General features: G+C 41.0%; 2 protein-coding genes across 2 annotated transcripts in view; both read right to left on the bottom strand.

Moving 5' to 3' along the window:
• Positions 1–15504, bottom strand: part of slc16a10 (solute carrier family 16 member 10) — a 63594-nt gene extending 48090 nt beyond the window's left edge. Inside the window, exon 1 of the mRNA XM_036582522.1 lies at positions 15053–15504. Within this exon, the coding sequence (XP_036438415.1) occupies positions 15053–15380 (328 nt within the window). The 5' untranslated portion in view covers positions 15381–15504. The remainder of the gene's footprint in view (positions 1–15052) is intronic.
• A 3656-nt stretch (positions 15505–19160) lies between these two features.
• Positions 19161–25946, bottom strand: part of rpf2 (ribosome production factor 2 homolog) — an 8751-nt gene continuing 1965 nt past the window's right edge. The window contains exons 4-10 of the mRNA XM_036582520.1: positions 25857–25896; positions 24990–25071; positions 23526–23602; positions 23067–23166; positions 22664–22766; positions 21925–22069; positions 19161–20634 (exon numbers count right to left, since the gene is read on the bottom strand). Coding sequence (XP_036438413.1) covers positions 20449–20634; positions 21925–22069; positions 22664–22766; positions 23067–23166; positions 23526–23602; positions 24990–25071; positions 25857–25896 — 733 coding nt within the window. The 3' untranslated portion in view covers positions 19161–20448. The remainder of the gene's footprint in view (positions 20635–21924; positions 22070–22663; positions 22767–23066; positions 23167–23525; positions 23603–24989; positions 25072–25856; positions 25897–25946) is intronic.

Below are 25946 nucleotides of genomic sequence, written 5' to 3'. Positions count from 1 at the left end.
ACTGAGAAAAGGAGACGGACACACCAAACAAAGAAGCTGAACGATGGACTGACCACCCCAGAGTCCAGACCTCAACACCACTGAATGTGTTTGATTACTTCAGAAAATCATCAACCAGCTTCTAAGACTGAACTTTGGAGGTGTGTCTGCAGATTCTTTGAGGAACTGAAAGTGAGGCTCCTGAACAGAATGAGAGCTGGAATAAAGGTGAAGCTGAGAGCAGATTTAGCTGTTATTTTTTGCTTTTGTTCATTTTCATTATGTCAAATGTAGAAGTATCTCCAAACTTTAGTAACTTTACAGGAGAGGGCAGAAACGTTCTCTTACTCTTAAAGTAAGTTACTGTAAAGATATTTAATTTTAAGCAATTTTGGATAATCTCTATTAACATATCATGAAATCCTGACAAAATATAAAGTGCAGCTGCTAAGCTCAAATAAAAGTATTGTTCTGTTTTTTAGGACAGCGATTATAGTTTTCTACTTTCTCAGAAATACTCAGAAATGACTAACTTGGTACTGAAAGGCTGTTTAGACTGTAAATGAGATGAGATTAAATGAAGGGTGGTCTCTGACTTGTTCACACTGCAGCATGACTATGAATATTCTATGTATATCCAGAACACAGTGTGTTTTCCAGCAGGCTAAGAGATAAACAGTGTTGAAATATCAGTGTGTGTGTGATCCTGGTACGTGTGTGTACAGATGGCCAAGCAGACATATGTTTATTTAAGGCCACTGTTACCGAGCAGAGACAATTTAAACCACCACAGCAGCTACAGAGCAGAATTACAAACGCTGGGCTTCGTCTGCTTTGTGGTTTTATTCAGAGAAAGTTTAATCTTCACTGAATCTTTCCATTAATGTTTATTTCAGAGGTTAAACCATTATAACTGGCAACACTCCATCTTTACAGATCCTACTGAGAAAAATCAGCAACGCATTTCCCCCAAAATAGTGTAGTCAATATAAATAAAGAAAGAAAAAACATAGCGTAAAATTAATTAGATAAAGAAAGAAACGTTCGGAATTAAAGCTGGAGTGGGTGATTTTGTAGAAACCAAGCTAGTTTTTGAATAAACCCATCCCCTCTTTCCAAAGCCACTCCCCCAAAACACACGAACGCACACGGCCTGCTCAGTCAGCGCTGGAGAGGGGCGCTGTTTTCATCACTGTAGCTACAGAATCTTTCTCATAACTATAAAATAAACTCAAATAAGCTAACTAGCTACATCACCTCATCTGTAAAACATCCCGTTCAAAGCCAATATAGACCAACATATGATAAACACCATCAAACATCACTCGTTCAAAGCTACAATGCAGACATTGAACATAAACACTAGAACATCACTGTAATGGCTACCTGTTCACCGAACTATCGCTTTAACAAACTCTTGCTTAAGTAAACGGTAAACTGCAGGCCAAGGAAGGGGACGGTCAGAATAAACATGATAGCCAATAGCGTCCTCCGCCCTCCCTGTTCATGCCTCTGATTGGCTGATTGACTCCTGTGACCTATCTTTCCTTTCCCACAGTGCTCTGAGGGCATGGGGTGATGCTGACAGTTGGGGTTGTCGTGGCGAGGGACTGGTGCGCGGACACGAGTGCGTAAGAGAGAGAGAGACTAAGCCCACCCCTCCGACCTTCACCTGAGCCAAAGGTCACGCCAACACGAGGCTCAGATCAAACACGCCGTTAAATATTAACCCCCCTCCGCTCAAACTGAAAAGGCTGGAAAGCTGCAGTTCCACGTGTTCTTCTCTCACTCCACTGAGTTGTGAAGAGAAATTACTGCAGAATTAAAGTGATCAGCAGATTTAATATAATCAATACTCTATGTGCAATACGTGTACAATATCTCTACAGCGTAAACATTTTTTGCTTTTCTATTCATAATGTTTATATTGTTAATTCATCACCATTCCCACGTATAATATAATCAATACTCCACATGCAGCTCGGGTAAAATATCCTTACAGTGTAAACATTTCTTGCTTTTTTATTTATAATGTTTATATTGTTCATTTTTGTGATTAGAGTTAATGTGAAGGATAGAGCTTATATATTTACCTTTAGTAATTTATATATTGTCTATACAGTGACAAGTAACAAACTGTAACCTTGCTATGTAAATAAGTTAATTACTTTGTTAATTCTCTTCTTGTTGCTCTTTTCTTGAGTGTCTTGCTCTCCCTTTGCTGCTGTAGCTCTGTGAATTTCCCCGTTGTGGGACTAATAAAGGATTATCTTATCTTTATTTTATCGTATCCCATCTTATTAGGGATGGAAACTAATAAGACTGTATTAGTAACAATTCCCTTCTTTGTGGGAAAAATCAGGCCTACACAGGTTTTCGGCTGTTTTATTGTCTCTGACATTTGTTTTTTCACAATTCTCCTTTTCTTAAAAGCATGTAACATGGAAAACAAATATAAAAATGGCTATTTTAATATTTCCACAGCGTTTGTTTTTATTTATGAATGCTAACGTTATTTTAACAGGATATGAAGAGTTCATTTGCTACTTTAAATGGAGCTGACTGTGGTGAGTTATTGTTACCCTCAGCTCATTCTGAACCCTGAACACGTTCAGTAACTAAAGCCCTACAAAGGGCAGCACGCAGGTCTTAAACTAACGGCTACTGATCTTAACAGAGCTCAGAGTCTCACATGGAACCTCTCTGGATTCAGCCGTGAGAGACGATTCATACTGAACAAAGACCAATATTTGGGGGAAAAGACTAAATTTCATAACTCATAGTGACTCTATAGGGAGCAGTGAGACGTTTGAGACTCAGCCTGAGGATTTTCAGAGCTCTGATCTTACAGTTGTTTAATATTGACCATTAATGGTTATTTGTGTTCAGTTTTCAGATCCTTAACTGTTTATTTTATGATAAAGAATGTTAAATATTGACTTTAAAAGAAACTCTGAAACATTAAAAGGCCATTGGGAGTTATCTGCTTTTGCCCAAATCAAATAAATAAATAAAAAAACTATCTTTCAGTGTTAAGATGTTAACAAAGTTGTTCAGAGTGGTTTGGTGTGAAAAGCTCTGTTCTTGCCAACAAAAAGAATAGACTGGTAGATTGTCTGATCACTAACGTAACTGGTAATGTCAGTTTTAACTGAAAACTAAATAATATAAAATATACTTAACATAAATATAAGTCATACAATCGAACTGTTTAATCATTTAAGTTATATGTGGTGAGATTGTGAACCTGCAGGCTGGCTCACTATACTATAACATACTGCTTAATATTTACAAATAACCACATTTCAGTCATTACTCAGAAAAATCGCAATTACATATTTTCCCCAAATTCCTGAGCCCTACTTAAATCCCATGATACATTGTAGTGGAGTGGAACATCCTGAGTGGCATATCTGTCGCCCACCAAGTGATAAATCAGCAAGTCCTTGTGGAAAAATGGAAACGGAAGTAACGGAAATAGAAAACAGCTCAGATCTTTCCATTTTTCTTCACTGAAGAAACATCTGCTACCTGCGATTCCTCTCCACGCTAACTAAACGTTCCCAAGATTGTTTTGCATTTAGTTGAAGAACAAGAAATAAAAATACAAAAAAAGACTAAAAAAGATATTGTGTAAGGGCCTCTTGTACCAGCTCCACACACACTCATTCCTTCATTCTTTCTTTCATAAATTCACTCATTCATGTATTTATTTATTTATAATTATTGCTGTTAATATCTCTGTAATACATAAGCACTGGACAAAACCACACCTAAAGCCATCTTTGAGACAGTGGAGAAAATCAAGCTCAACAAGCAGAGGAGCTGTAAATCTACACAGCAGAGCTGTATGGTAGGTGCTTCTCATGTAACGGCAACTACAAAGCAGACGGACGTAATAAAGTGGACACTGATTAAGAATAATTAACCCTCTGGGCTCCACAAACTCACCCGTGAGTCTAATTCTCTGTTTCTATATCTGTGTCTGTATCTTTGTGATGATCCAGCTCAGAAATCCAGTTCAAACACTTCCTGAATCTGTAGAGTCGCCCTTTCCATTCCATCTTATCACGAGATCATACGAGACTCACATCCGGAGTTATGAGCCTATGAAGAGGGGCTGAGATACACGTCATCTGCCTCTCACCGTGTGGAACTGGTGGATTGGTGTGTCCGTCTACATTCTGTGTGAAACTGACCAATGGACAGTTTACAGCTGCTGAAGCTGCTGCAGCGGTTTTGGAAAGTAGTGATGAAGATAACGGAGCATTTAGATATGAAACATATGAGGATCATGATATATGAAGAGCCTTTAAAGGAGAGTTTAAGAAGAGATGGACAGATCGAGAACCTCAGACCGCAGAGGGGTAACTATGCAGTTGCGTTGCGGTGATGAATAACTACGCTGCTGCCCTCCACTCTAATAAAAGATGGTTCTTCAAGGTTTTTAGTAAAAAAAAGTGGTTCTATATAGAACCATGAACACTGAAAGAACCATTTGCATGCTCAGCATGGTAAAATGGATCTTCGGATTGATGTAGAATGTGCTGTAGATGAAAAGGTTTCTATATAGCACCAAAAAAGGGGTCTGTTATAGTTATGATGTCAAGCTTGTAACTATAGAAGAACCCTTTTTGGTGCTATATAGAACCATACACAACACATTCTCCAACAATCTGAAATACGATTTCACCACGTATAGCATGCAATTTGTTCTTTGAGTGTATATGGTTCTACATAGAACCCTTTTCTTTACTAAAGAACCCTTGAAGAACCATCTTTTGTAAGAGTGTACAGTAGTGAGAGAATGTCCCTCTCCTCAAACAGCGCTGGTGCTCAAACAGGCAGGCGTGTTGTAGGTCGCACGTATTCGCAGTGTTTATTTTTTCCTCATTTGCAGCCACAGGTCACAACCTTTAGCTTCTCCCTGTCCGAACTTTAAACCCCCACGACTCAGGCAGCTGTTTCTTAGCCAAAAACAGACAGAGCAAATACGGAGTTTCTAAATCTGTGTCATTTCACAACACGGAGCCTCCAAAGAGTGAAACTGTCAGATTCCAGTGAAAGGAGGAAAATAAGAGATACGCTCTTTATAATGAAGTAAACTGGTTCTACGTTCACCTCAGCAGGTAAAAGTGACCCAAATCTGATTCTCTCACCAAATCTAGTCTTTCTGTTTGGCTATTCAGATTATCTTCTAATGTGACTTTTATCCGACATCAGTCTGAACAGATCAGCTCCTAAACTGACTCACATGTGCAAAAGAACAGAGGTAAACAACCCAGTGACTCACAGCTGGGCTCATCACCCAGAATGTGCTCCTGCTCGCTATATGAAGGGCGTGTTATTCGGCCACACCCACTTCTTTGGTTTGTGTCATTGCTTTCTTTAAACCTCACTTTCAGACTTAACTCTTCTTTGGCGCTGCAGTAGGGCTGGACCCGAATATTCAACTACTCCGTTTTTCGTTTGTTGGGCGGGTGCTGGGTTTTTAATTTTGGGATTAGCGTATTTGTTTTCTTTGTTGGCTAAATGTAAAGGTGTAAAGGTGTAAAGGTGTAAAGGCCATCAATAAAGGCGAACCGCAAAACACTGTACTGCTCAGGTTCTCAGGAGGTTGACCATAAAGCAATGCAGCTTTATTTCTTATTTGCCGAAAACAGCTTCAAACACGGTGAAAGAAAAAACAGCCTCTCCAAACAAAACTCCTCCCAGTACAACCACAACTCCTTCCAGTACAACCAAAGCTCATCCCAGTACAACCACAACTCCTTCAGTACAACCACAACTCCTTCCAGTACAACCAAAGCTCCTCCCAGTACAACCACAACTCCTTCCAGTACAACCCCCCAAGTACAACAGAAACCCCTCCCAGTGCAACTGAAACTCCTCCCAGTACAAGCAAAACCCCTCCTACTGCAACAGAAACTCTATCCAGCACAACCAAAACTAAAACCCCTCCCAGTACAACCAAAACTCCTCCCAATACAACTAAAACCCCTCCCAGTTGCAGACATATTAATTTATGTAAGATTTAATTCATTAATATATTAATTGTTATGTATATTTATTTATTTTTAGATTTACAATCATTATTCTTTTCAATTATTATTCTTATACTTCATACATTCATTTACTACGTTATTTATTTTTAATTTTATTTATTTTTCAATTTGGCAAATCTGGTCCTCCATATAAACTAGCTAAAATTAAGTTAGATTTTACTGTTTAAAAGGACATCTGCAATGTAACACTGTCTCTATTACTTCTTTTGATCTTATTAACTTTCACATTTTAGCTACGCTTTAATTATTGTTTTATATTTTTGCTGTATTTTTATGTATTTTCATTAATAATGTTTCATTTTTTTTATATTTACCTGATTTGAGTCATTTTATTATTAAATTTATTTATAGTATTTGATATGTTATTACACTTTATCGATCCTTTTTCCTGTATCAACTCAGCAACACTGTAAATGAGGGTCACCCTCAATGTTCTCCGAGGTTAAATAAAGGTTGACTGATTGATTATCGATTAAAGAAATAGCCCTAATTCTGTCCATTTGCCAGCAATTAACACAGCACTACATGTTTACTCACATCTGGTTCAACCAAAATGATCCAGGCCACAGAGGAGCTTCCGTGTTTTTGAACATCAGCGCATAATCTATAATGACTGATTACAGAAACCATCGATGAGGCGGCTGTTTCTGCAGTGTGCAGCGTGGTTTAACAAGGCTGTGTCGCAATCACTTGCACGCCCCCTAACCCACCCCCCCCACCCCTCGACTCCCCCCGATTAGCCTTCAATAACACACTAATCCCCCTGACTGAGCAGCTTCAATAGCTTCAATAGACACCAAGCTGCTTTGGTTCACAATACCAACAAAAGGCCCGAAGCTGCTCTCTGTGGGAAGATTAGATCGTTCGGACTCAATTAAACCCGATTTTCACTCCACTCACACGGATTACAGCCAGATTACGAGGTCGTGACATGAGCAGTTATGCTCTGTGAAAGGTCAGTGTCTGAACTGACCCACCTTACAACTAGAATAACCCTCAATTTCCCTAAAGGTCGGAGGTCGCACGGGCCTGGGAGCTACTGCTAACTCCAGACCAGACGCTGCGGGAACAGCAGAGCTGTTTGCTATACATTCAATTTACCTTACATTTAAAAAGGCATAGGTAGAAATTAAGTATGTCCACATTTCGACGTTTGTTTTGATGTGAAAAGATAATAAAATTATATAACAGAATAAAAAATAACATGGCAAAACTCTAAAATCGGACTGGCTAATATGGCGATATTTTATTGTTATTATTGTCATATTAAATTATATCACAATACACTATTCTGATCGTATCACTGATATCTTCAGCACTTACAGAGCTCTGACTGACTGCATATTTTTTCACTATAAAGCGAGCATCATCAGTCCTGTTTAATTAGACTTAGAACACTGAATAGAATCATTGTAGTTGTAGGTTTTTTATTGCTATGATTATTATTAGTAGTAGTAGTATTGTATCTTTGTGGCACTACAGGTTCTATTTGTTCTGTTCCAACTTTAAATCTCAGAATATCATGATGCACATTGTGTGTTGTGAAAATATCTTGAAGTATCATGAGACCTTTTTACCATATTGCCCACCCCTACTGTAAAGGATGGCTTTTTTCTGCAAAACAAGACAAATACAACAAAAACTTTCAAATTTTAAACAACAATTAAATACAGCCTCCTCTCTTTATTAACACTACTGTGGTACGGATGGAAAGTTTACTATCTGCACTTTCCACACAATTTCTCCAAATGTTTCAATCAATTATGAGTCGCTATTAATTCATACGGAAGTACAGCATGACTGCAGCTTCCAAGGGTTAAGGTTTATCTTGGTATACACTACGTACATGTTGATATTAGCTTGGAAATGTACCAATTTGTTAAAAACTGAGCACATTTTGTCACTTTACAAATTTAAAGCAAATCTCAGACTGTCCCAGAATGACTTACTGTATATTTCTGACCGCATGGAATCAACAAAAAAAACAGCAAAGCTGAATTATTAATGGACCAGGAAGGGCATTTCAGTCCAATCTGACTCCTCAGCGCTCTTTAAAGCTTATTCAACCTCACAACAATAGCACTGAGGGAACACAAAGCCTGGGGGGGGTAATTACACCTGCCATTAAACAACACAACTATGACTTTCATGCCCTCAACAGATTACAGAGTACACTGTGCAGATCACTAATGAACGTGTACTGATATACTGTTAAAATAGAGAGGGAAACCCACGATTACAGTAATGACTCCTGTACAGCCTGCTTTATTATTGTTTCAGCTCAAACAATAAAGAAGACCTATGATTACGGTAATGACTCCTGTACAGCCTGATTTGTTATTGTTTCAGCTCAAACAATAAACAAAACCTAAGACTGCAGCGATGACTCCTGTACAGACTGGTCTGCTGTTTTAGTTCAAATAGCAAACCCAAATTCACTGTTGCAGCGATGACTCCTGTACAGACTGGTCTGCTGTTTTAGTTCAAATAGCAAACCCAAATTCACTGTTGCAGCGATGACTCCTGTACAGACTGGTCTGCTGTTTTAGTTCAAATAGCAAACCCAAATTCACTGTTGCAGCGATGACTCCTGTACAGACTGGTCTGCTGTTTTAGTTCAAATAGCAAACCAAGATTCACTGTTGCAGCGATGACTCCTGTACAGACTGGTCTGCTGTTTTAGTTCAAATAGCAAACCAAGATTCACTGTTGCAGCGATGACTCCTGTACAGACTGATCTGCTGTTTTAGTTCAAATAGCAAACCCAAATTCACTGTTGCAGCGATGACTCCTGTACAGACTGGTCTGCTGTTTTAGTCAAAATAGCAAACCCAAATTCACTGTTGCAGCGATGACTCCTGTACAGACTGGTCTGCTGTTTTAGTCAAAATAGCAAACCCAAATTCACTGTTGCAGCGATGACTCCTGTACAGACTGGTCTGCTGTTTTAGTTCAAATAGCAAACCCAAATTCACTGTTGCAGCGATGACTCCTGTACAGACTGACTCGTTGTTTAAAGGAGAGTTTCACTGATTTGTTCAGAGTGGTTTGGTGCTCCGTTATAGAGAAACTTACCGAGTCAGAATTGTTCACACACTGTAATCCCAGACGAAATAAATAAAACTGAGCCCACAATGTCCCACACATCACTCAACTATTTAAGGGAATATTTTTGGGGACTTTGTAAACTCAAATCACTGCAATTTAGTTTAGTCTGTTGCCACAGCAGCTTTGAAACCGCCACATTGAAAAACGGCACTGCTGTTGGTTTTATTCATTTCTCTCTCATTAAAGTTACTAAACAAATGTGTTTAACTGATTGAAACTAAGTGAGCTGCGTCGTTTAAATGAAATACAGTAACGTTTGTTTTATTAACATGATTTTGTTGGGTAAATCTTCCCCACTGGCTCATTTTCTCCCTACTGGGTGTTTCTTTCTCTTTGTTTTACTCATCATCAACGTGTTTACAGTCCACTCAGGCTACCTTTCCTCAGGCTGTGGTGGCGAATGAACACATTCACCCTTAGGTTTAACCTTTCAGTGTTTGGCAAATGGTCAAAATGACAATTTAAAAAAGTTCCTTAACCTTCTGGGGTTGACGAACGTGCTGGTGCATCAAATTAGATGTTATAAATATTTTTTTGATAATACAGCACAGAAATACAAACACTTCCTAAATCTGTAGAGTCGCCCTTTCCATTCCATCTTATCACGAGATCATACGAGACTCACATCCGGAGTTATGAGCCTATGAAGAGGGGCTGAGATACACGTCATCTGCCTCTCACCGTGTGGAACTGGTGGACTGGTGTGTCCGTCTACATTCTGTGTGAAACTGACCAATGGACACTCAGGAAGTCACTAAGGACTGACCATCACGCCGGAACCCTTCATTCTTCATTCAGTCCACATCGGAGACTCATGTGAAACGGCGTGCAGAGAGTTTACAGCTGCTGAAGCTGCTGCAGCGGGTTTGGAAAGTAGCGCCTTTAAAGGAGAGTTTAAGAAGAGATGAACAAATCCAGAGAATAACCTCAGACCCCAGAGGGTTAAACAGCTCCTTAAACCTAATGAAATTGGGATTTTAGGTTTGACTAAGTCAATAAGTTAAATTAAAATAATGAACTAGTATAAGTTGCACAAACATGCGTTTACGTTAATTTAACACAAAAATTTTGCTTATGCTAACATGCAGTGTTCAGCATAAAGAGGAACCCCACCAATTCCTTGAGACGTAAACAGAGTGATTCATTCTGGTTTGTTGTGAAATGGTTCACTGAAGAAAAAATGTACAGACTCAGATCTCTTACAGTGGTGGTGACAGGAACCAGGGGTCGCCATGACTACAACACAAATATAGACATTTTATTTACTATCCAGAACCACCAGTGAACCTACACGAGTCTTCTGAGTTTATATGGAATGTTGATGATGGAAAATAGTGGAAAATCTGAAATAATAAGTTTTCTTTGGGGACTATTTTGCCTCACAGCGCCCTGCATGTATCCCTCCACCATGAATGGAGTTTAAGTTCTCTAAACTATCATAAAACAGTGTCTCAGTCATCAGGCAGTGAATTCATGTAGGAACTTTCTGTGAGGGAGCTTTTAGAGGTGGACGTCTGGTTCCTATCACCACCACTGTGAACAGTTCTGACTCGGTAAGTTTATCTAGAACGGAGTGTTTCACACCAAACCACTCTGAACCGCTCTGATTACATCTAAACCACTTAATTATGCAGCATTTATGCTTAAATTTATTTTTTAGGGCAACGGCTTACCTTAATTTTTTTAAGGTATGTGAACTTATTTGGCCTTACAGCGCAGCGGTTGTGACAGGAACCAGACATTAAAGAAAATTTGAAAATTTGGTGGAATTGCCCACGGTTACACTGATGACTCCTGTGAGGTCGGCTCCGTGGTTATATGAGTTTTTTGGTGTAGATAAATTCTACAGACCCTACACAACATACAGAACATCTCCAAACAGCTGTGTGTGTGGAGACTTCAGATAAGTGACATCCACCCATCTACACAACACACCCAGCTGTTTGTAGATGTGACATCATAGGCCAACCATACATACACACATATACAGAGAGAGAGGGGAAGGAGGGGAGGAGGGAGAGAAAGAAAGAGACAAACAAAGAAAGAGAGAGAAAGGCAGACAGTCAGAGAGACAGACATAGATGGAGAGGGGAAAGGAAAGAAAATGAGACATGAAAGAGAGAAAGAACAAGAGAGAGACACAAAAGTGAGAGCAGGGGAGAGAGAGAGAGAGCAATAAGGCATAAATGTCTCTCGTCCGGTAGAACAGTTCCAGGGTCTCCCAGAGGGGGCACAAGCTTTCAGAGTAGGACAGTGTGTGTGTGTGTGTGTGTGTGTGAGACAGCTGGTCAGTGTGTGTGCTGATGCAATCTTCACCCCCCATTACAGATAAACACCCTGTAACAGTCACACACACACACACACACACACACCTGTGCTCTTTAATCACCTGAGTCTGATCACACACACACACTTCCGTTTGATGAAGCAGAGAAAGATGATGATCTCAGTGTGTGTGTGTGAGTGTGTGTGTGTGTGTGTGAGTGTGTGTGTGTGTGTGTGTGTGAGTGTGTGTGTGTGAGTGTGTGAGTGTGTGTGTGTGTGTGTGTGTGAGTGTGTGTGTGTGTGAGTGTGTGTGTGTGTGTGAGTGTGTGTGTGTGAGTGTGTGTGTGTGTGTGTGTGTGAGTGTGTGTGTGTGTGTGTGTGAGTGTGTGTGTGAGTGTGTGTGTGTGTGTGTGTGTGTGTGTGAGTGTGTGTGTGAGTGTGTGTGAGTGTGTGTGTGTGTGTGTGTGAGTGTGTGTGTGTGTGTGTGTGTGTGTGCGCGTGCGCGTGTGTGTGTGTGTGTGTGTGCGCGTGTGTGTGTGTGTTCTGATTAAGCTCACACAAGTTAGTAAACATTCAGAGTTTCACAATAACCCCCCACCAACCTTCACGTCACACTACAGTCCAGCTTAAAATATACCCTGCCCCCCCACCCCACCGCCCCCCACCCTAACGTAGTTCAACCGGCCGAGACACGTTCGGTGTGGAGATCTAAGAGCTCGTAAAACTGCAGTAAACACTAAACAACAAAAGGAGTAAACAAAACCAAACAACTGCCGAACTCCCTGCCGTAAACACACTTCAAAGACAAGCTGAAACCACAGAGGACCTTCTTACGGTGTTAGTCACATTAATCAGAACCCACTGTCATCGCTCGCCGCCTCCAAATAATATCGGACGTTTGATTGCGTCACTGTGATCCAGCGAGTGGGAAAAATGATACTAATCAATAATACCTGAGCTCGTTTTCCCTCCCTCACCCCCACCCTGACCAATCATCAGCAAGAACACCCCCCATCACCTCCGCTCACAGCTGCGTGGACGTGTATGTGACGGTAAGGCAGTGCGGCTGAGACACTATGAGAATGCGAGGCAGTGAGGCTGTGAGAATGCAAGGCAGTGAGGCTGTAATACTGTGAGAATGCGAGGCACTGAGGCTGTGATGCAGTGAGGATGCAAGGCAGTGAGGCTATGATGCTTTGACAATGAGAGGCAGTGCGGCAGTGACACCGAGAATGAAAGGCTGTGAGGCTGTGATGCCGTGAGAATGCGAGGCAGTGAGGCTGTGAGAATGTGAGGCCGTGAGAATGCGAGGCAGTGAGGCTGTGAGAATGCGAGGCAGTGAGGCTGTGAGAATGTGAGGCAGTGAGTCTATGATGCTGTGAGAATGCGAGGCAGTGAGGATGTGAGGCTGTGAGAATGCGAGGCAGTGAGTCTATGATGCTGTGAGAATGCGAGGCAGTGAGGCTACGATGCTGTGAGAATGCGAGGCAGTGAGGCTATGATGCTGTGAGAATGTGAGGCAGTGACGCTGCGAGGCTGTGAGGCATACTCCACTCAAATCCTGAAGAATAAAGTGACTGGACCAATCACAGTCAGGGGCAGCTCTCAGAATTTTGATTTTTTGTGTAATCTGCCTTTTTCTCAGACTGAGGCTTTAGAAGCCACAACAGAACCCAGAGTTGTGTGCAGCCAGAGCTGCACTGTAAACGCGTTATAACCGTCATCAATCACGGAAAAGTTTACTATCCAAAAACTTCCACCTACACTGATGATAAATAAACCTCATTTCAGAGCTTTTACAGCGCAGTAAACTCTCGCTAGATTACCGGTCACTCAGTCCAGCACTGTGACAGGTCACTGACCCTCACTGTTCAGCCTGCAGTCTGCAGGAGGCGCTGCGGAAAGTCTGACGCTTTCCTACAAATTACTGCTTTAACTTCCTAGGTTTTCTACCAGTTTTCTTGTCGTTTGTCAGTGACTGCAGGGAGGGCAAAACATGGAAAAAAACTGTTTTTGAGCAGGATTTTAAATGTTAATACACTAAAAATCTTCCCAAAACATTTCCTGAAATTTCATACTTCTCTGAAACATGTTCTGAATTTCCATACTTTTTCCAAAACCTTGCTGAATTTCCGTGCCTTCCATTTTCCACACTATACTTTCAAATTTGTATATTATTTTCCTCAGTTGACTTTCAGGATGTCTATTTTTCCAAAGTATTTCCTGAATTCCCACACTTTTCCAAAAACATTTTTCATGTTCCACATTTTTATCAAAACATGTTTGAATTTCCATACTTTTCCAAAACCTGTTAAACTTTCATACCTTTTCTGAAATATTTTCAGAATTTCCATTGTTTTCCTCAAAAGAGTTTTAGGATGTATATTTTTTCCAAAGTACTTTCTGAATTTCCATACTTTTCCAAAACTTTTTTTTAAATTTCCAAACTATTTCCATAATTTTTCTCAGGTGTTTATGATTTTCCAGGCTTTTACCTAAACAATTTCAGATTTTTTTCCAAAATATTTCCAGAATTTTCCCATTTTCCAAATTATTCTCTGGATTTTCACTTTCTCTCCTAAAATAGCTTCAGGATGTCCATTCCTTTCCCAAGATATTTTCTATTTTCTTTTTTGTTTTCAAAAGCTTCAGAATTTTCATTCTCTTTTCTCCACAACATGTTATGGAAATGAAAGTCCTGCGCTCCTCCATATCAGCTCAGGTCCTACCAGACGCAACTGCTGTCCCGTTTAAGGTGGAACGGAAAATTCAAATTGGAAGCCTCGATTTCGCTCTAATTCTATCAGCACCGTCACTTTAACGCTCTTTAACTTCACTAATCCACTAAACCACAACACCTCCGCAGAAAACAAACCAGCCCTTTCACTTTCCACGCTTTTGACGTACACCCACACGTTTATAACACATCCGAGTAATAAGCAGTGATTACAGGCAGTATTAAACCGTCTATAAGGCTGTAATCCGCCCCTTTAGTTTCTCCTCAGAGACGCATTAGCCGTGTGGCTAACGCAGCTGGCGCGCGAGGCTGTTTTAAATCTCCACGTGCGCTACGCGCGAGCGGCTTCAGCTTTTTTCAACGAAACTCTGCCCTGTGAGGAGATGCTAACGGCTAAACTACACTACTGTAAACCACAAACTACGACAAAGTACCTCACAGAGCCAGAACATAAGCGACAAACTGTAGTTTAGAACCCAAAATCAGATGATAAACTGCACTTTATAAGCCATTAACGACATTTTCATATACTTTGTAAGCCACAAATCACCACGAAGTAAACCTTATAGTCCTAAATCACCGATAAATTGTCCGTTATAATCCAAAACCATCGATGAACTGGGCCTCATCGTCCCCAAACAATCGATACATGTACTTCACAAGCCACAGCTGACATTTTCGCACAAAGGTCTGGTCATCTTATTCGAATTTCTCCGTTCCACCTTAAATGGTGCAGCAGCTACTGCAGCACCTTTTAAGGTAGAACGGGTCTCGTCGTTTTCCTACACTTTTTAAACTTATAGAATCTATTTATAGGCGAAAAGGGCTTCACATTGTGACAGCATGTGAGCGGCTAATGTCAAAAACTGCAAACGAACAGGTAAAAAGTTGACTTTACCGGTCTTGAACCGCAGGTCTTCGTCGTGTTCCGAGCCAAACTCCTTCAGAAGGGACACGAACAGGATGCCGAAGGCGTTCTGGATCCCGAACACCGAGCCGTTGCACCACATGGAGGCCAGCATGACCACCCAGCCCCAGCCGCCCTCCGGGTGCACGAACTCGGCTTCGGCTGGGTCCGCTTTCCCCGCAGCCTCCTCCCCTCTCCCGTCTCCGCCGTTCTCCTTCTTCTCCTCCGCCTCGTTCGCCTGCTTCTCCTCCGCTTTGACCGCAGCCTGCTCCGGGGCAGCTCCGGACTCCTGTCCGCTCACGTTTACGTCTTCTGTCATGACTATATAATACAAATAACACCAAAAATAACACTAGAGAGGCTGAACACCCTTAATAAAAAGAACATGAAATGAATATCGCGAACAGATTCAGCTCCGATACAACAACTTCATTCTCACTAGCAGCTCCACAGAGCTGCAATGCAGTATATATAGATATAGCACTGGGGCGTGGCCAACATGTATATTCATCGCCAAGGACGTTCTGCCTGCTCGTGATTGGGCGGAATGGACCCTCGCTGGTTGCATAATTAGCAGTAGACGCTCCTTTTACTAGGTTGAATTGGGAAAACCATGCAATGAAGTGACGACAGAAGAGAAATTTAAGAAAGTCTAGAAACCCGGTGCAACTTCTTAGTACCTCCATTATTATTATCTATCATATCTTCTTTGGTCTATAATAATGCTAAAGCTCTTAAAGGGGAATTCCACCGATTTTCCAAAATTCCTGCATAACTCAAATCAGAGAGGTTCAGAGTGGTTTGGTGTGAAATGGCTCAGATGTCTTTACAGTGGTGCTGATAGGAACCAGGGGTCGCCATGACTACAACACAGATATAGACATTTTATTTACTATCCAGAACCACCAGTGAACCTACACGAGTCTTCTGAGTTTATATGGAATGTTGATGATGGAAAATAGTGGAAAATCTGAAATAATAAGTTTTCTTTGGGGACTATTTTGCCTCACAGCGCCCTGCATGTATCCCTCCACCATGAATGGAGTTTAAGTTCTCTAAACTATCATAAAACAGTGTCTCAGTCATCAGGCAGTGAATTCATAACCATTTCATGTAGGAACTTTCTGTGAGGAGCTTTTAGAGGGGGACGTCTGGTTTCTATCACCACCACTGTGAACAGTTCTGACTCGGTAAGTTTCTCTAGAACAGAGAGTTTCACACCAAACCACTCTGAACCGCTCTGATTACATCTTAACTGTTTAATCATGCAGATGTTTTGAAAAATGGGTGGGGCTCCCCTTTAAATGAGAGGTGTGAACTACAGTAAAGCAGTCCAGGAGCTGAACCAACACTGCCGAATGAAATAAAGCCCCGGAAGTAGAATTAGGAATTCATTATTAATGACTAAAATGGAACTGAGTGAAAAGTACTTTCCTCACTGACATACTGGAGCTGGATCACTCTCAGTAGAGAGCACAAATCCGTCAGAATGACATTTAAATACATCTCCACTCACACACAGACGCTTGCTTTGTAGTGTAAGGCACAGTAGAGATGCTTATAGCAATGCAAATTTGTCTGGAGAGGCTTTCAGTGAGCAGAGCTTGGCCAATTTGCACATTTGGGATTGTCCTGCATAATAATTCAGTGGGGATTAAAGCTGCTACTGTCTGCTACAAGTGATAACGGTAGCGTAAACAAAGCAACTGAAGGTTCATCAGTGTGTCATCAAGTGACCGCTGGGTGAACAATCCTCCTGCCTTATCTGATCTTATCTTATCTAATCTTATCATATCTAATCTGATCTGTATCCTAACTGCTCTGTCCAATGAGGCCTAGGTTGGTCTTGGTTCTTCTCAGAGGTTCCTCCTCTTTGTTTTAGGGAGTTTCTGCTTTGGAATCTTGGTTCCTCTCATTAGGGGGGCTGCATTTCTGGATCAACGTTGATTTAAGACAAGGTAACACTGAGGGAGAGTGTTCCAGCAGCATGCACTTAAGACCAACACGCACACGTAAACACGATCACCCTTCAAGGGTTCTTTAGTAAATAAAATGGTTTTATATAGAACCATGAACACTCAAAGAACTCTTTGCATGATTACAGGGTTCTTTGCATGGTCAAATGGTTCTCCAGGTTGATGGAGAATGTGCATTAGGTGGTTCTATATAGAACCTTATACAGCACCCAAAAGGATTCTCCTATAGTAGCAAGCTTGACATCATAACAACAGCAGAACCTTTTTTGGTGCTATACAGAACCTTTTAAAAAAGGATCTATATAGAACCATATACAGCACATTCTCCATCAATCTGATGAACGATTTACCATGCAAAGAACCCTGTAATCATGCAAAGGGTTCTTTGAGTGTTCATGGTTCTATATAGAACCATTTTCTTTACTAAAGAACCTTTGAAGAACCATCATTTTAAGTGTGTGCAGCACATATAAGTAAGGTAAAAATAACAGAATATGAAAATGTAAAGCATGAAATACTATACAATACTATACAGTATAACTGGGACCATCACTATACTGTATATTGTAAATATACACAGAATACAAAACGCGTGTGTGCCTGTGTGTGTATAGACAAAAAACTACATATATGTTTACTATATATATTTATATGTATATGTATTTAAAAATAAGGTATTGAGGTATTTATGTTACAGTTACTGTTGGTATTATAATAACAGTAACACACAGTTGCAGTATTGTTGAACAGTAATAAAGGGCCGTAATGCAGTACAGCTGAAAAACAATAAACACAGCATTTTGGAAAGATTTGGGACCTTTACTGCAGGAAGTGCTACACAAATAAAACTGGACTGAACTGAACTGAATCAGGGTTTATAGCAATGCACACAGTGACAAAGCCTGGAAACCACGTACACTTTAAATAAGACCCGCTCACTCACAACGCCTCACCTTATTACAGTGAGAACAGCGCCATCTGGTGGACAAAAGCAAGAAGCACAGCATTATCCGGGCAATGACAGTGCTTCTTAGCTTCAGGTTACATCTAATACATTTTGGTCACATTACCGGTGGTGGAGTGGTGAGGGGGAGGGGGGGTCACGTGCCCCCTAGATTTTTTAAATATGTATTTTTAAATATTTTTTATTTTCTTTATTACTATTATTTTTATTGTGGGTAAATAGTCATTTTATACAAACGTATTTTTCTAATTATGACATAGAACAGACCTCACAAAGCCACACCCTCCTTTCCCTACACCCTCAAAAAAAAGATTCTTCAAGGGTTCTTCAGTGAAGAAGATGGTCCTATATGGAACCATGGATACTCAAAGAACACTCTGCATGATTAAATGGTTCTTCAGATTGATGGAGAATGTGCTGTAGATGGTTCATGTCCTGTGACCACTGATGAAGGACTAGAGGATGACCAACACAAACTGTGCAGCAGCAGATGAGCTATCGGCTCTGACTTTACATCTACAAGGTGGACTGACAAGGTAGGAGTGTCTAATAGAGTGGACAGTGAGTGGACACGGTGTTTAGAAAAAGGCAAGGCTATTAAAATATTAATATAATTATTATATTATAATATTAATATAATTAAGCGGTGGCCTCAAAATATTACTTTGTGTAATCAGCATATATATATATATATATATATATACCCTCTTTAAACATAAACAGTGCAATTTCTCATGTATTAGTAATATCATTATTAAATTGACACTTCAGGTAACAAAACCTTCTAAATTAAACATTTTAAGATTATTTTCACCAAAAATGACTGAATAACAGGGTTGAACACAATTCAACCCTACAATTCTGCTAACAGGGCTGAATGATGGAGCTCTACCCGGCAGCCTAATCAGGGTCTTGTATGCAAATTGAGAAAATAGAATCTCGATGACTCTGTTTACATTTCAAACACTGAATCATGTGGAAATTTTGAAAAATGGGTGGAATTCTCCTTTAGGTTAATGAAGTGATGTTTCTAGCTAAGCCCTGGCGCTAGGTGCATGAAACAGAGACACTCAGCACCTTCACTGGAGCTTCTGACCAGACCATTCACACCTCACAGCAGCAGAACGAGGAGCAAACGGAGAACCGACCAACAACGGAACACAGAACCACAGGATCAAAGTGTTTATTGCAGCTTGAAGACAACAGAAGGTGATGAAGGTTCAGTTCACTCTCAGAAAAGATCTTCCAGGGTTCTTCAGTAAGGACAATGCTTTAATTTAGAACCATGACCACTCAAAGAACCATGTGCATGCTTAAATGGTTCTCTGCATGGTGAAATGGTTCTAAGATTGGTGGAGAACCTGTTTCTGTTTAGCACCAAAAAGGTTTCTGCCATTGCATACAAGCTTGACACCGCAACCATAGCAGAACCCCTTTAGGTGCTACATAGCTATATCAAACATTCTCCATCATGCTGAAGAACGTTTTCACGATGCAGAGAACCCTTTAAGCATGCAAACTGTTCTTGGAGTGTTCATTGTTCCGTAAAGACCCCATGAAGAATCATCATTAAGAGTGTACAGTTTTAAAAAGATGGTCCTTCAAGGGTTCTTTAGTAAAGAATATCAACACTCAAAGAACCCTTTGCATGATGAAAGCGTTCTTCAGATTGATGGAGAACGTGCTGTGGATGGTTCTTTATAGAATCTTTCCGGGTTCTTCTATAATTATAATGATAAGCTCATCACAACAGAAGAACCCTTTTAGGTGCTACATAGAATCCTTTGCAATAACATTCTAAATAGAAGTATGTTCCTTACTAAAGAACCCTTGCAGAACCATCTTTTTAAGAGTGTATGTGTTGTGAAATGATGTAAATAATCCAGTTATAACAAACGTACTACAGCCCATAATGTTGTTTACACTGAGCACAAGTCAGTAACTGTAGAACCAAACCAGCTGGAGGAGCTTTGCTTCTTCTGGTGTTGATCATAAATCCCAATACAGTCGTACGCTGGTCAGATTCTTCGGTTCTAACGAGACACACTTCTGCACAGTTTAATGCAGGGTTACTGTTTATTTACTGAATTTAACACAAAATAAAACTTAAAATTGTGGCAGCCTGTGCCAAAGTTATGGCACCTTATATTTAACGTTAAAGTCTGCAAAAAACTAGAAGTGTGAAATAACTGCCGTATTTCAGCTTCGGTGGACGATGTGTAACTTATTTTCATACAGAAAATCAACAAACCGTAATCTGTACGCAGAATAAACACAAACATGTATAAAAAGGGCGAAATATGGAGACGGGAGCCCAGCTGGGTCTACAGGAACGTCTGAGACGACCCTAAAAGCTCATCTTCTCCAGACGCTCCACACTCCCAGCTGTAAAGTCCAGAGCAGGTCAGTCAGGTCAGCACCGCCTGTCAGAGCTCAGAGAGGATCAGCTACTCCCGAGTTCTAGCTTTTTTGGGCGACGTGGGTTCTCCGTTCTCCGTGACTACCGCTCCGCCCCTCTTCCTCAGTCCCTTCATCTTCCTCGTCTGCAGTTTGTCCAGGTTCTGTTTCTGCATGTGCAGGCGGCCGTACTTGGTGCCAAAGGCATCGTGGGAGATGTTCTTCTTCTTCTTGGGCTGGAAAAACAGAACAGTGTCATTTACAGACACAGGACTGATGACGTCACAGTTAAGGCACCCAAAAGGCTGGAAAACTGAGCACAGACTTATTTTAAGGCCTGCGCTTGCAAAATGAATGAATTATTAAATTTAAAAATTATCGCTAAAATAAATGAATAACAATACATTACGCATACTCAGCTATTTAAACAACAGCTTTAATACCCTTAAGATTTATTTAAACAGTATTTAATTATCCACTTTACATTTGTACTATTTATTATTTTATTTTTAATTAATCTGTTCATTCTTTTATTTTATTAATTTAATTCCTTATTTCCTGTTCCTGCTTTTACTTTTTTGACTTTCTATTTAAATAAAATAGAACCCTGAACTGCTACGTTTCTACACTTTTAAGAAAAGATGTTTTTTTCATCAAGACAGTGGATTCTGTACAGAACCATGAATACTCAAAGAACCTTTTGCACGCTTAAATGGTTCTCATCATGGGGAACTCGTTCTTCAGATTGATGGAGAAAGTGCTGTATATGGTTCTATATAGAACCTTTTTGAAAAGGGTTCTATGTAGCACTGAAAAGGGTTCTTCTATTGTTACGATGTCAAGCTTGTAACTATAGATGAACACTTTTTGGTTCTATATAGAACCACACACACACACACACACACACACACACACACACAATACATTCTTCATCAATCTGAAGGACCATTTCATCATCCACAGAACCATTCTGTGTTCATGGTTCTATACAGAACCACTGTCTTTACTAAAGAACCCCTGAAGAATCATTTTTTAAAGAGTGCATATGAAATTTGCTATATAAAATATATATATTTTATTTAAAACATCACTTTGATGAGCACTATAATGTATAAAATATGCTCTATAAATAATCTTTATTATTATTAGCAGGAGTAGTAAGTCAATCTTCTGCCTTCCAATCAGCTACATTACTGTTTCCACTCAAACAGTATCAGCTGGTCACTGTACTCACTGTAGCTGACTGTGCTGTTTAAAGAGCTGTTAAATGCTGTTTACTGTGGTCGTCTGTGTGTAAATGAAGAACTGAAAGGCCTGCTGGGTTGTACAGCAGCTACAGACGTGCATGGAGCTCAGAGGTAAAGTACTGAGCAGTGAGATCACAGTGATCAGTCATCATTACAGTCTGAGTCAACACCGTCAGCGCCTACAAACACCTGACCAGCCCAGCTGATCAGATTAATACACTAATCAATAAAATAACCACAGATTAAGTGAGTCCAGATAAACAGTCGTTGCGCTGTTACCTTCAGTGCTTTCGGCTGTCTGTGCGCCGTCTTGTACAGGTCGTCTGAGGCCAGGTGAGTTCTCCTCAGGACGAAATCAAACGAGGGTCCAATCTCCTCCAGTTCGATGCGGGGGGTCCGACAGCCCGACTTCTTCAGCAGCACTCTGAGCAGAAACGACAGGCTTTAACACCAGAGTCGCGCTGTAGGCTTACAGGAGTTATTTCTTTACTGGAGTTCACTGAAAGAAGCTGAGAAGCTGTGTGGAAAGAGCAGATTCTACACTTTCCATCCCGCCTCACAGTGGATCCCACACTGTACCCCCAGGGGTACGCCAAACAATGTAGGGGGTACATCAAAAACTGACATTAATGTTCATTTAATTTCTGTTAATAAGTTTCTGTTTTCTCAGTACGCAAACAGCTTCCAGCACAGGACGAACTCGAGCTCTGACTGTCTGGTTTATCATTAAGGTTGAACTGGAGAAGGAAGAGTTTCACTCCGGCCCTTTCTGAGCTCCACACGGTCAGGAGAAACGAACAGCAGACAGAGTTAGTTCAATGTGCGCTGCTTTGTGTGAAGGAAGCATCTTCACTAACTGTCGTTAAGGTCTGGGAGACGCTTGTTAGTTAGTTTTACTTGGTTTCCACTGCAGTTTTAATGACTTACTTTTCAGTCAGGACATCCATCTGTAGCTCCACCCCTTTTCAGCCAGGTCACTCACCTGTAGCCCCACCCCCTTTTCAGCCAGGTCACTCACCTGTAGCTCCGCATGTAGATCTTCCCGTCCGCCGCAGTGAAGTGGAGAATGTGCTCCAGGCCAGCTAAACGTACTGCGGGTACAGCAGGACCACGAAAAAAATCTGACCAGAGAGAGAGAGAGAGAGAGAGAGAGAGAGAGAGAGAGAGAGAGAGAGAGAGAGAGAGAGAGAGAGAGAGAGAGAGAGAGAGAGAGAGAATATATTAATTATTTTTAAAAGTGTGTGAATTAGTTCAAAAACACCGTCTACAGAGTTTAGCATTTTTAATCCTTTATTTTATCAATTTCAGTTTAATATCATTTACTTTTAAGGGTGCATTATTGGTTTTATTTCTATTTTCTGTGTGTGTGTGTGTGTGTGTGTGTGTGTGTGTGTGTGTGTGTGTGCGGGGGGGTGTTGTACCTGTCAGGACGTTGCGGAGGCGTGAGAGTTCATTATCTGTGTCAAAAAGCTCACCGGCAAACACCAACATGGGCTTAGTGCCCTCTGCACACTTATCATTCTACAGAGAGAGAGAGAGACAGAGAGAGAGAGAGAGAGAGAGAGATAGAAAGATAGAAAGAGAGAGAGAGAAAGAGGCTTTATTTATTCACCGTTTATTGGTTAACCGATTGGTTAGCATTACTGCTACAAACGCTAAAATGACCAAGTGGACAGATTTTCCAGTAAGGACTTGGTTACTGTCCAATCCCATCAACATTCCTCATAGCTGGGTTTTTAAACATCAAATCAGATCAGAGCGTTTGATTCATTCTGCTCGAACATTTAATTGATCTAGACGAGCATCACTGGACTTAATCACCATCATCTTTATAGATCTCGGATGAAACGTAAAACACTTTCAGCGAACACCATCCTCACCTTGATGTCTTTCAGAGACTTGAACTTCTCAATGCCGAGCTCGAACATGTCCAGCACATGGAAATCAAACATACGACCTGCAAAACAAACAGACGGTCAGTGAGACCGAGACACAAAATAAACACAACACCCCCTTTTTGAAGCTACACAGTAGGTCTGCACGATAAATCGTATTTTTATCATTATCGTGATGTACACACTGTTAAGAGCAGTGATGACAGATCAAATTACCTCATACACGCAGCGCCAGAGAGACGCCATTAGGTTACTGGCACAGACTGTTAGAAGCCTAATGAGAGCTTCAGTGTGCTGGGATTGAACTCTGATCTCTAATGAGTGACTTAACCATCAGGCTAAACAGCCAATTACAAACACACAGAGCAGCTCAAACGCTCCTCCATCCTGAAAACCACCTGCAAAACACATCACACAGTAGGACTGTCCTCACGCACAGTGCTGTGTTTTAATGTGCTCTCAGTTCTGACGTAAGCAGCTGTTAGTATTTCATTTCTTTTATTTAGCACAACAGTGAACAGTTCTTTCATAATTTAGAATTGTATTATTTGCTTAAGGAGGGGAGGCTAGTTAGAGTTCCGTTTACATTACCAAAAAATAAAAATTAAATAAATAAATCTGTACTTGTGTCCCATCCAGTCAGAGGTGGAATATTTTAATAACAATCTAGCGCTTCTTATATTGTCACTGTGACATCAGACAGCCCTACTCACAGAGTGATTTCCTCTCTAAGGCTAAAGCTTGATGAAAAAATCATTCACACAGCACTCACCTCTCAAACAATCAGACTATTCCAGTCCTACAGTGTTAAGAGTGCAAAAGGACACAATAGTCGACAGATTAATCCACTACAGAAATAATCTGCAGCTGCAGCACTGCTGCATGATGGGATTATCAGAATTAGGCCAGAAACAGACTCAATGCAAGAACGCAAACGCAGATGACAGCGCTCGACACACTGAACACGCTCTGGTCTTCTGTACAAACTCACCGTGCAGTCTTACGTTACTGTGGAGGTTAAAACACTCCGTACTGAAGGGGGCGCTAGAGAGGATCTACTGTTGTTCCAGCAGCCTCAGCAGCTGAACGTGGGCAGCAGAGGAGAGTGAGCTGCTTCAGCTCTTCTGCTGGAACTGAAAGACCATAACGGATCATATTTTTATGATTATGTAAGCCGACTTTGGTGAGACTCGGCTCCTCATCTGCTGTGGCAGTTCAGAAACACGCTGGCGGTCTGAGACCGCTTGGTCAGGCGTGGCTGTCGTTGTAGCGCCCCCTGCTGTAACACTCAGAATGCAGCTCACTCTTGTGTTGTGTTACGAAAAGCGCGAAACCTCGTCTGCATAGCTCAAAGCACCGTTGTGTGAAGTATATTTCGGGCCTAAATCAAAGCTGTGCGACTGGATTACCTCTGTTTACGGTGCAGAGCAGAGGGAGACGAGTTCTTACCAAATACGAGGTTATTGGGTCTTTTCTTATTGTGTGAGCCGAACAAAAACAGGGAGGAGTCCGTCTTCTTGGAGAAGAATTCCTGAAAGAGGGAAACAACAAAGTTAAAACCTTTACCCACCAAGCGTGATTCATTCAGACAGTTCATTAATTCGACCTCATGTATAACTGATGGTTTCCTTCACACCAAACCCAACGCTGGAATTCAACATTATTGTATTCGCCGCCAACATGAACTCTCTGACCAATCACGGTTGCCGCTGCTGTGGCATGACAACAAACAGTAGAGCACTTTTTCTCAAACGCTAAAAGGATCAGAATCTCCAAAAGCAGCTGCAGACGTCCTGAATGAAGTGATGAAGCTCTGAGAGCCACTTTCACTGTTCGAACTGGACAGTGAGGGTCACCGTCTCCTCGTTCTGTGAGGAGTAAACCATGTGGATTTGGGCCTGTTTGTTTTGAGCTGCGTCTGGTGTGGAGCTTCATCTCCAGAATCAGCTCAGACTGAGCTACAGAGATCAGAGCTGAGAGTGAAAGAGCTCGTACAGTTTCAGCTCCTGAGTGAGGAGAAACTCTCAGTTCTCCTCTCGCTTCTCCAAAAAACCATCCTGCACACGGCCACAGCCTGCCTGTTTTGTGAGAAGCAAAGGACCTTCTGATAGATATTCTACCTGCTTCTTTTCCCACGATGCAAACAATTCTAAAATAAATCATGTGTTTAGTTCTGAATGCGATAAACTGCATCTGAATATTTCACATTTGTGTGCTGTTTCTCCATGTTGTGTTCGGAGCGTAACGGCCTTTAAAGACGTGCTAAACACAGAGGGAAACAGCTTAAATCTCTCACTCTGCAGGTCCCAAACTCACCAGTGACGTGGAGTCTTCAAACGGCCTCATAATGTTCTTCCTGAAGAGAGATTATATTTTCAACATTAATAATAGTAATTACAATAATGA

Source organism: Colossoma macropomum, unplaced genomic scaffold, assembly GCF_904425465.1.
Source record: "Colossoma macropomum unplaced genomic scaffold, Colossoma_macropomum, whole genome shotgun sequence".
Lineage (NCBI taxonomy): Eukaryota > Metazoa > Chordata > Actinopteri > Characiformes > Serrasalmidae > Colossoma > Colossoma macropomum.
Note: the sequence above shows the minus strand (reverse complement) of the source record. Positions and strands in the feature narration are given on the sequence as shown.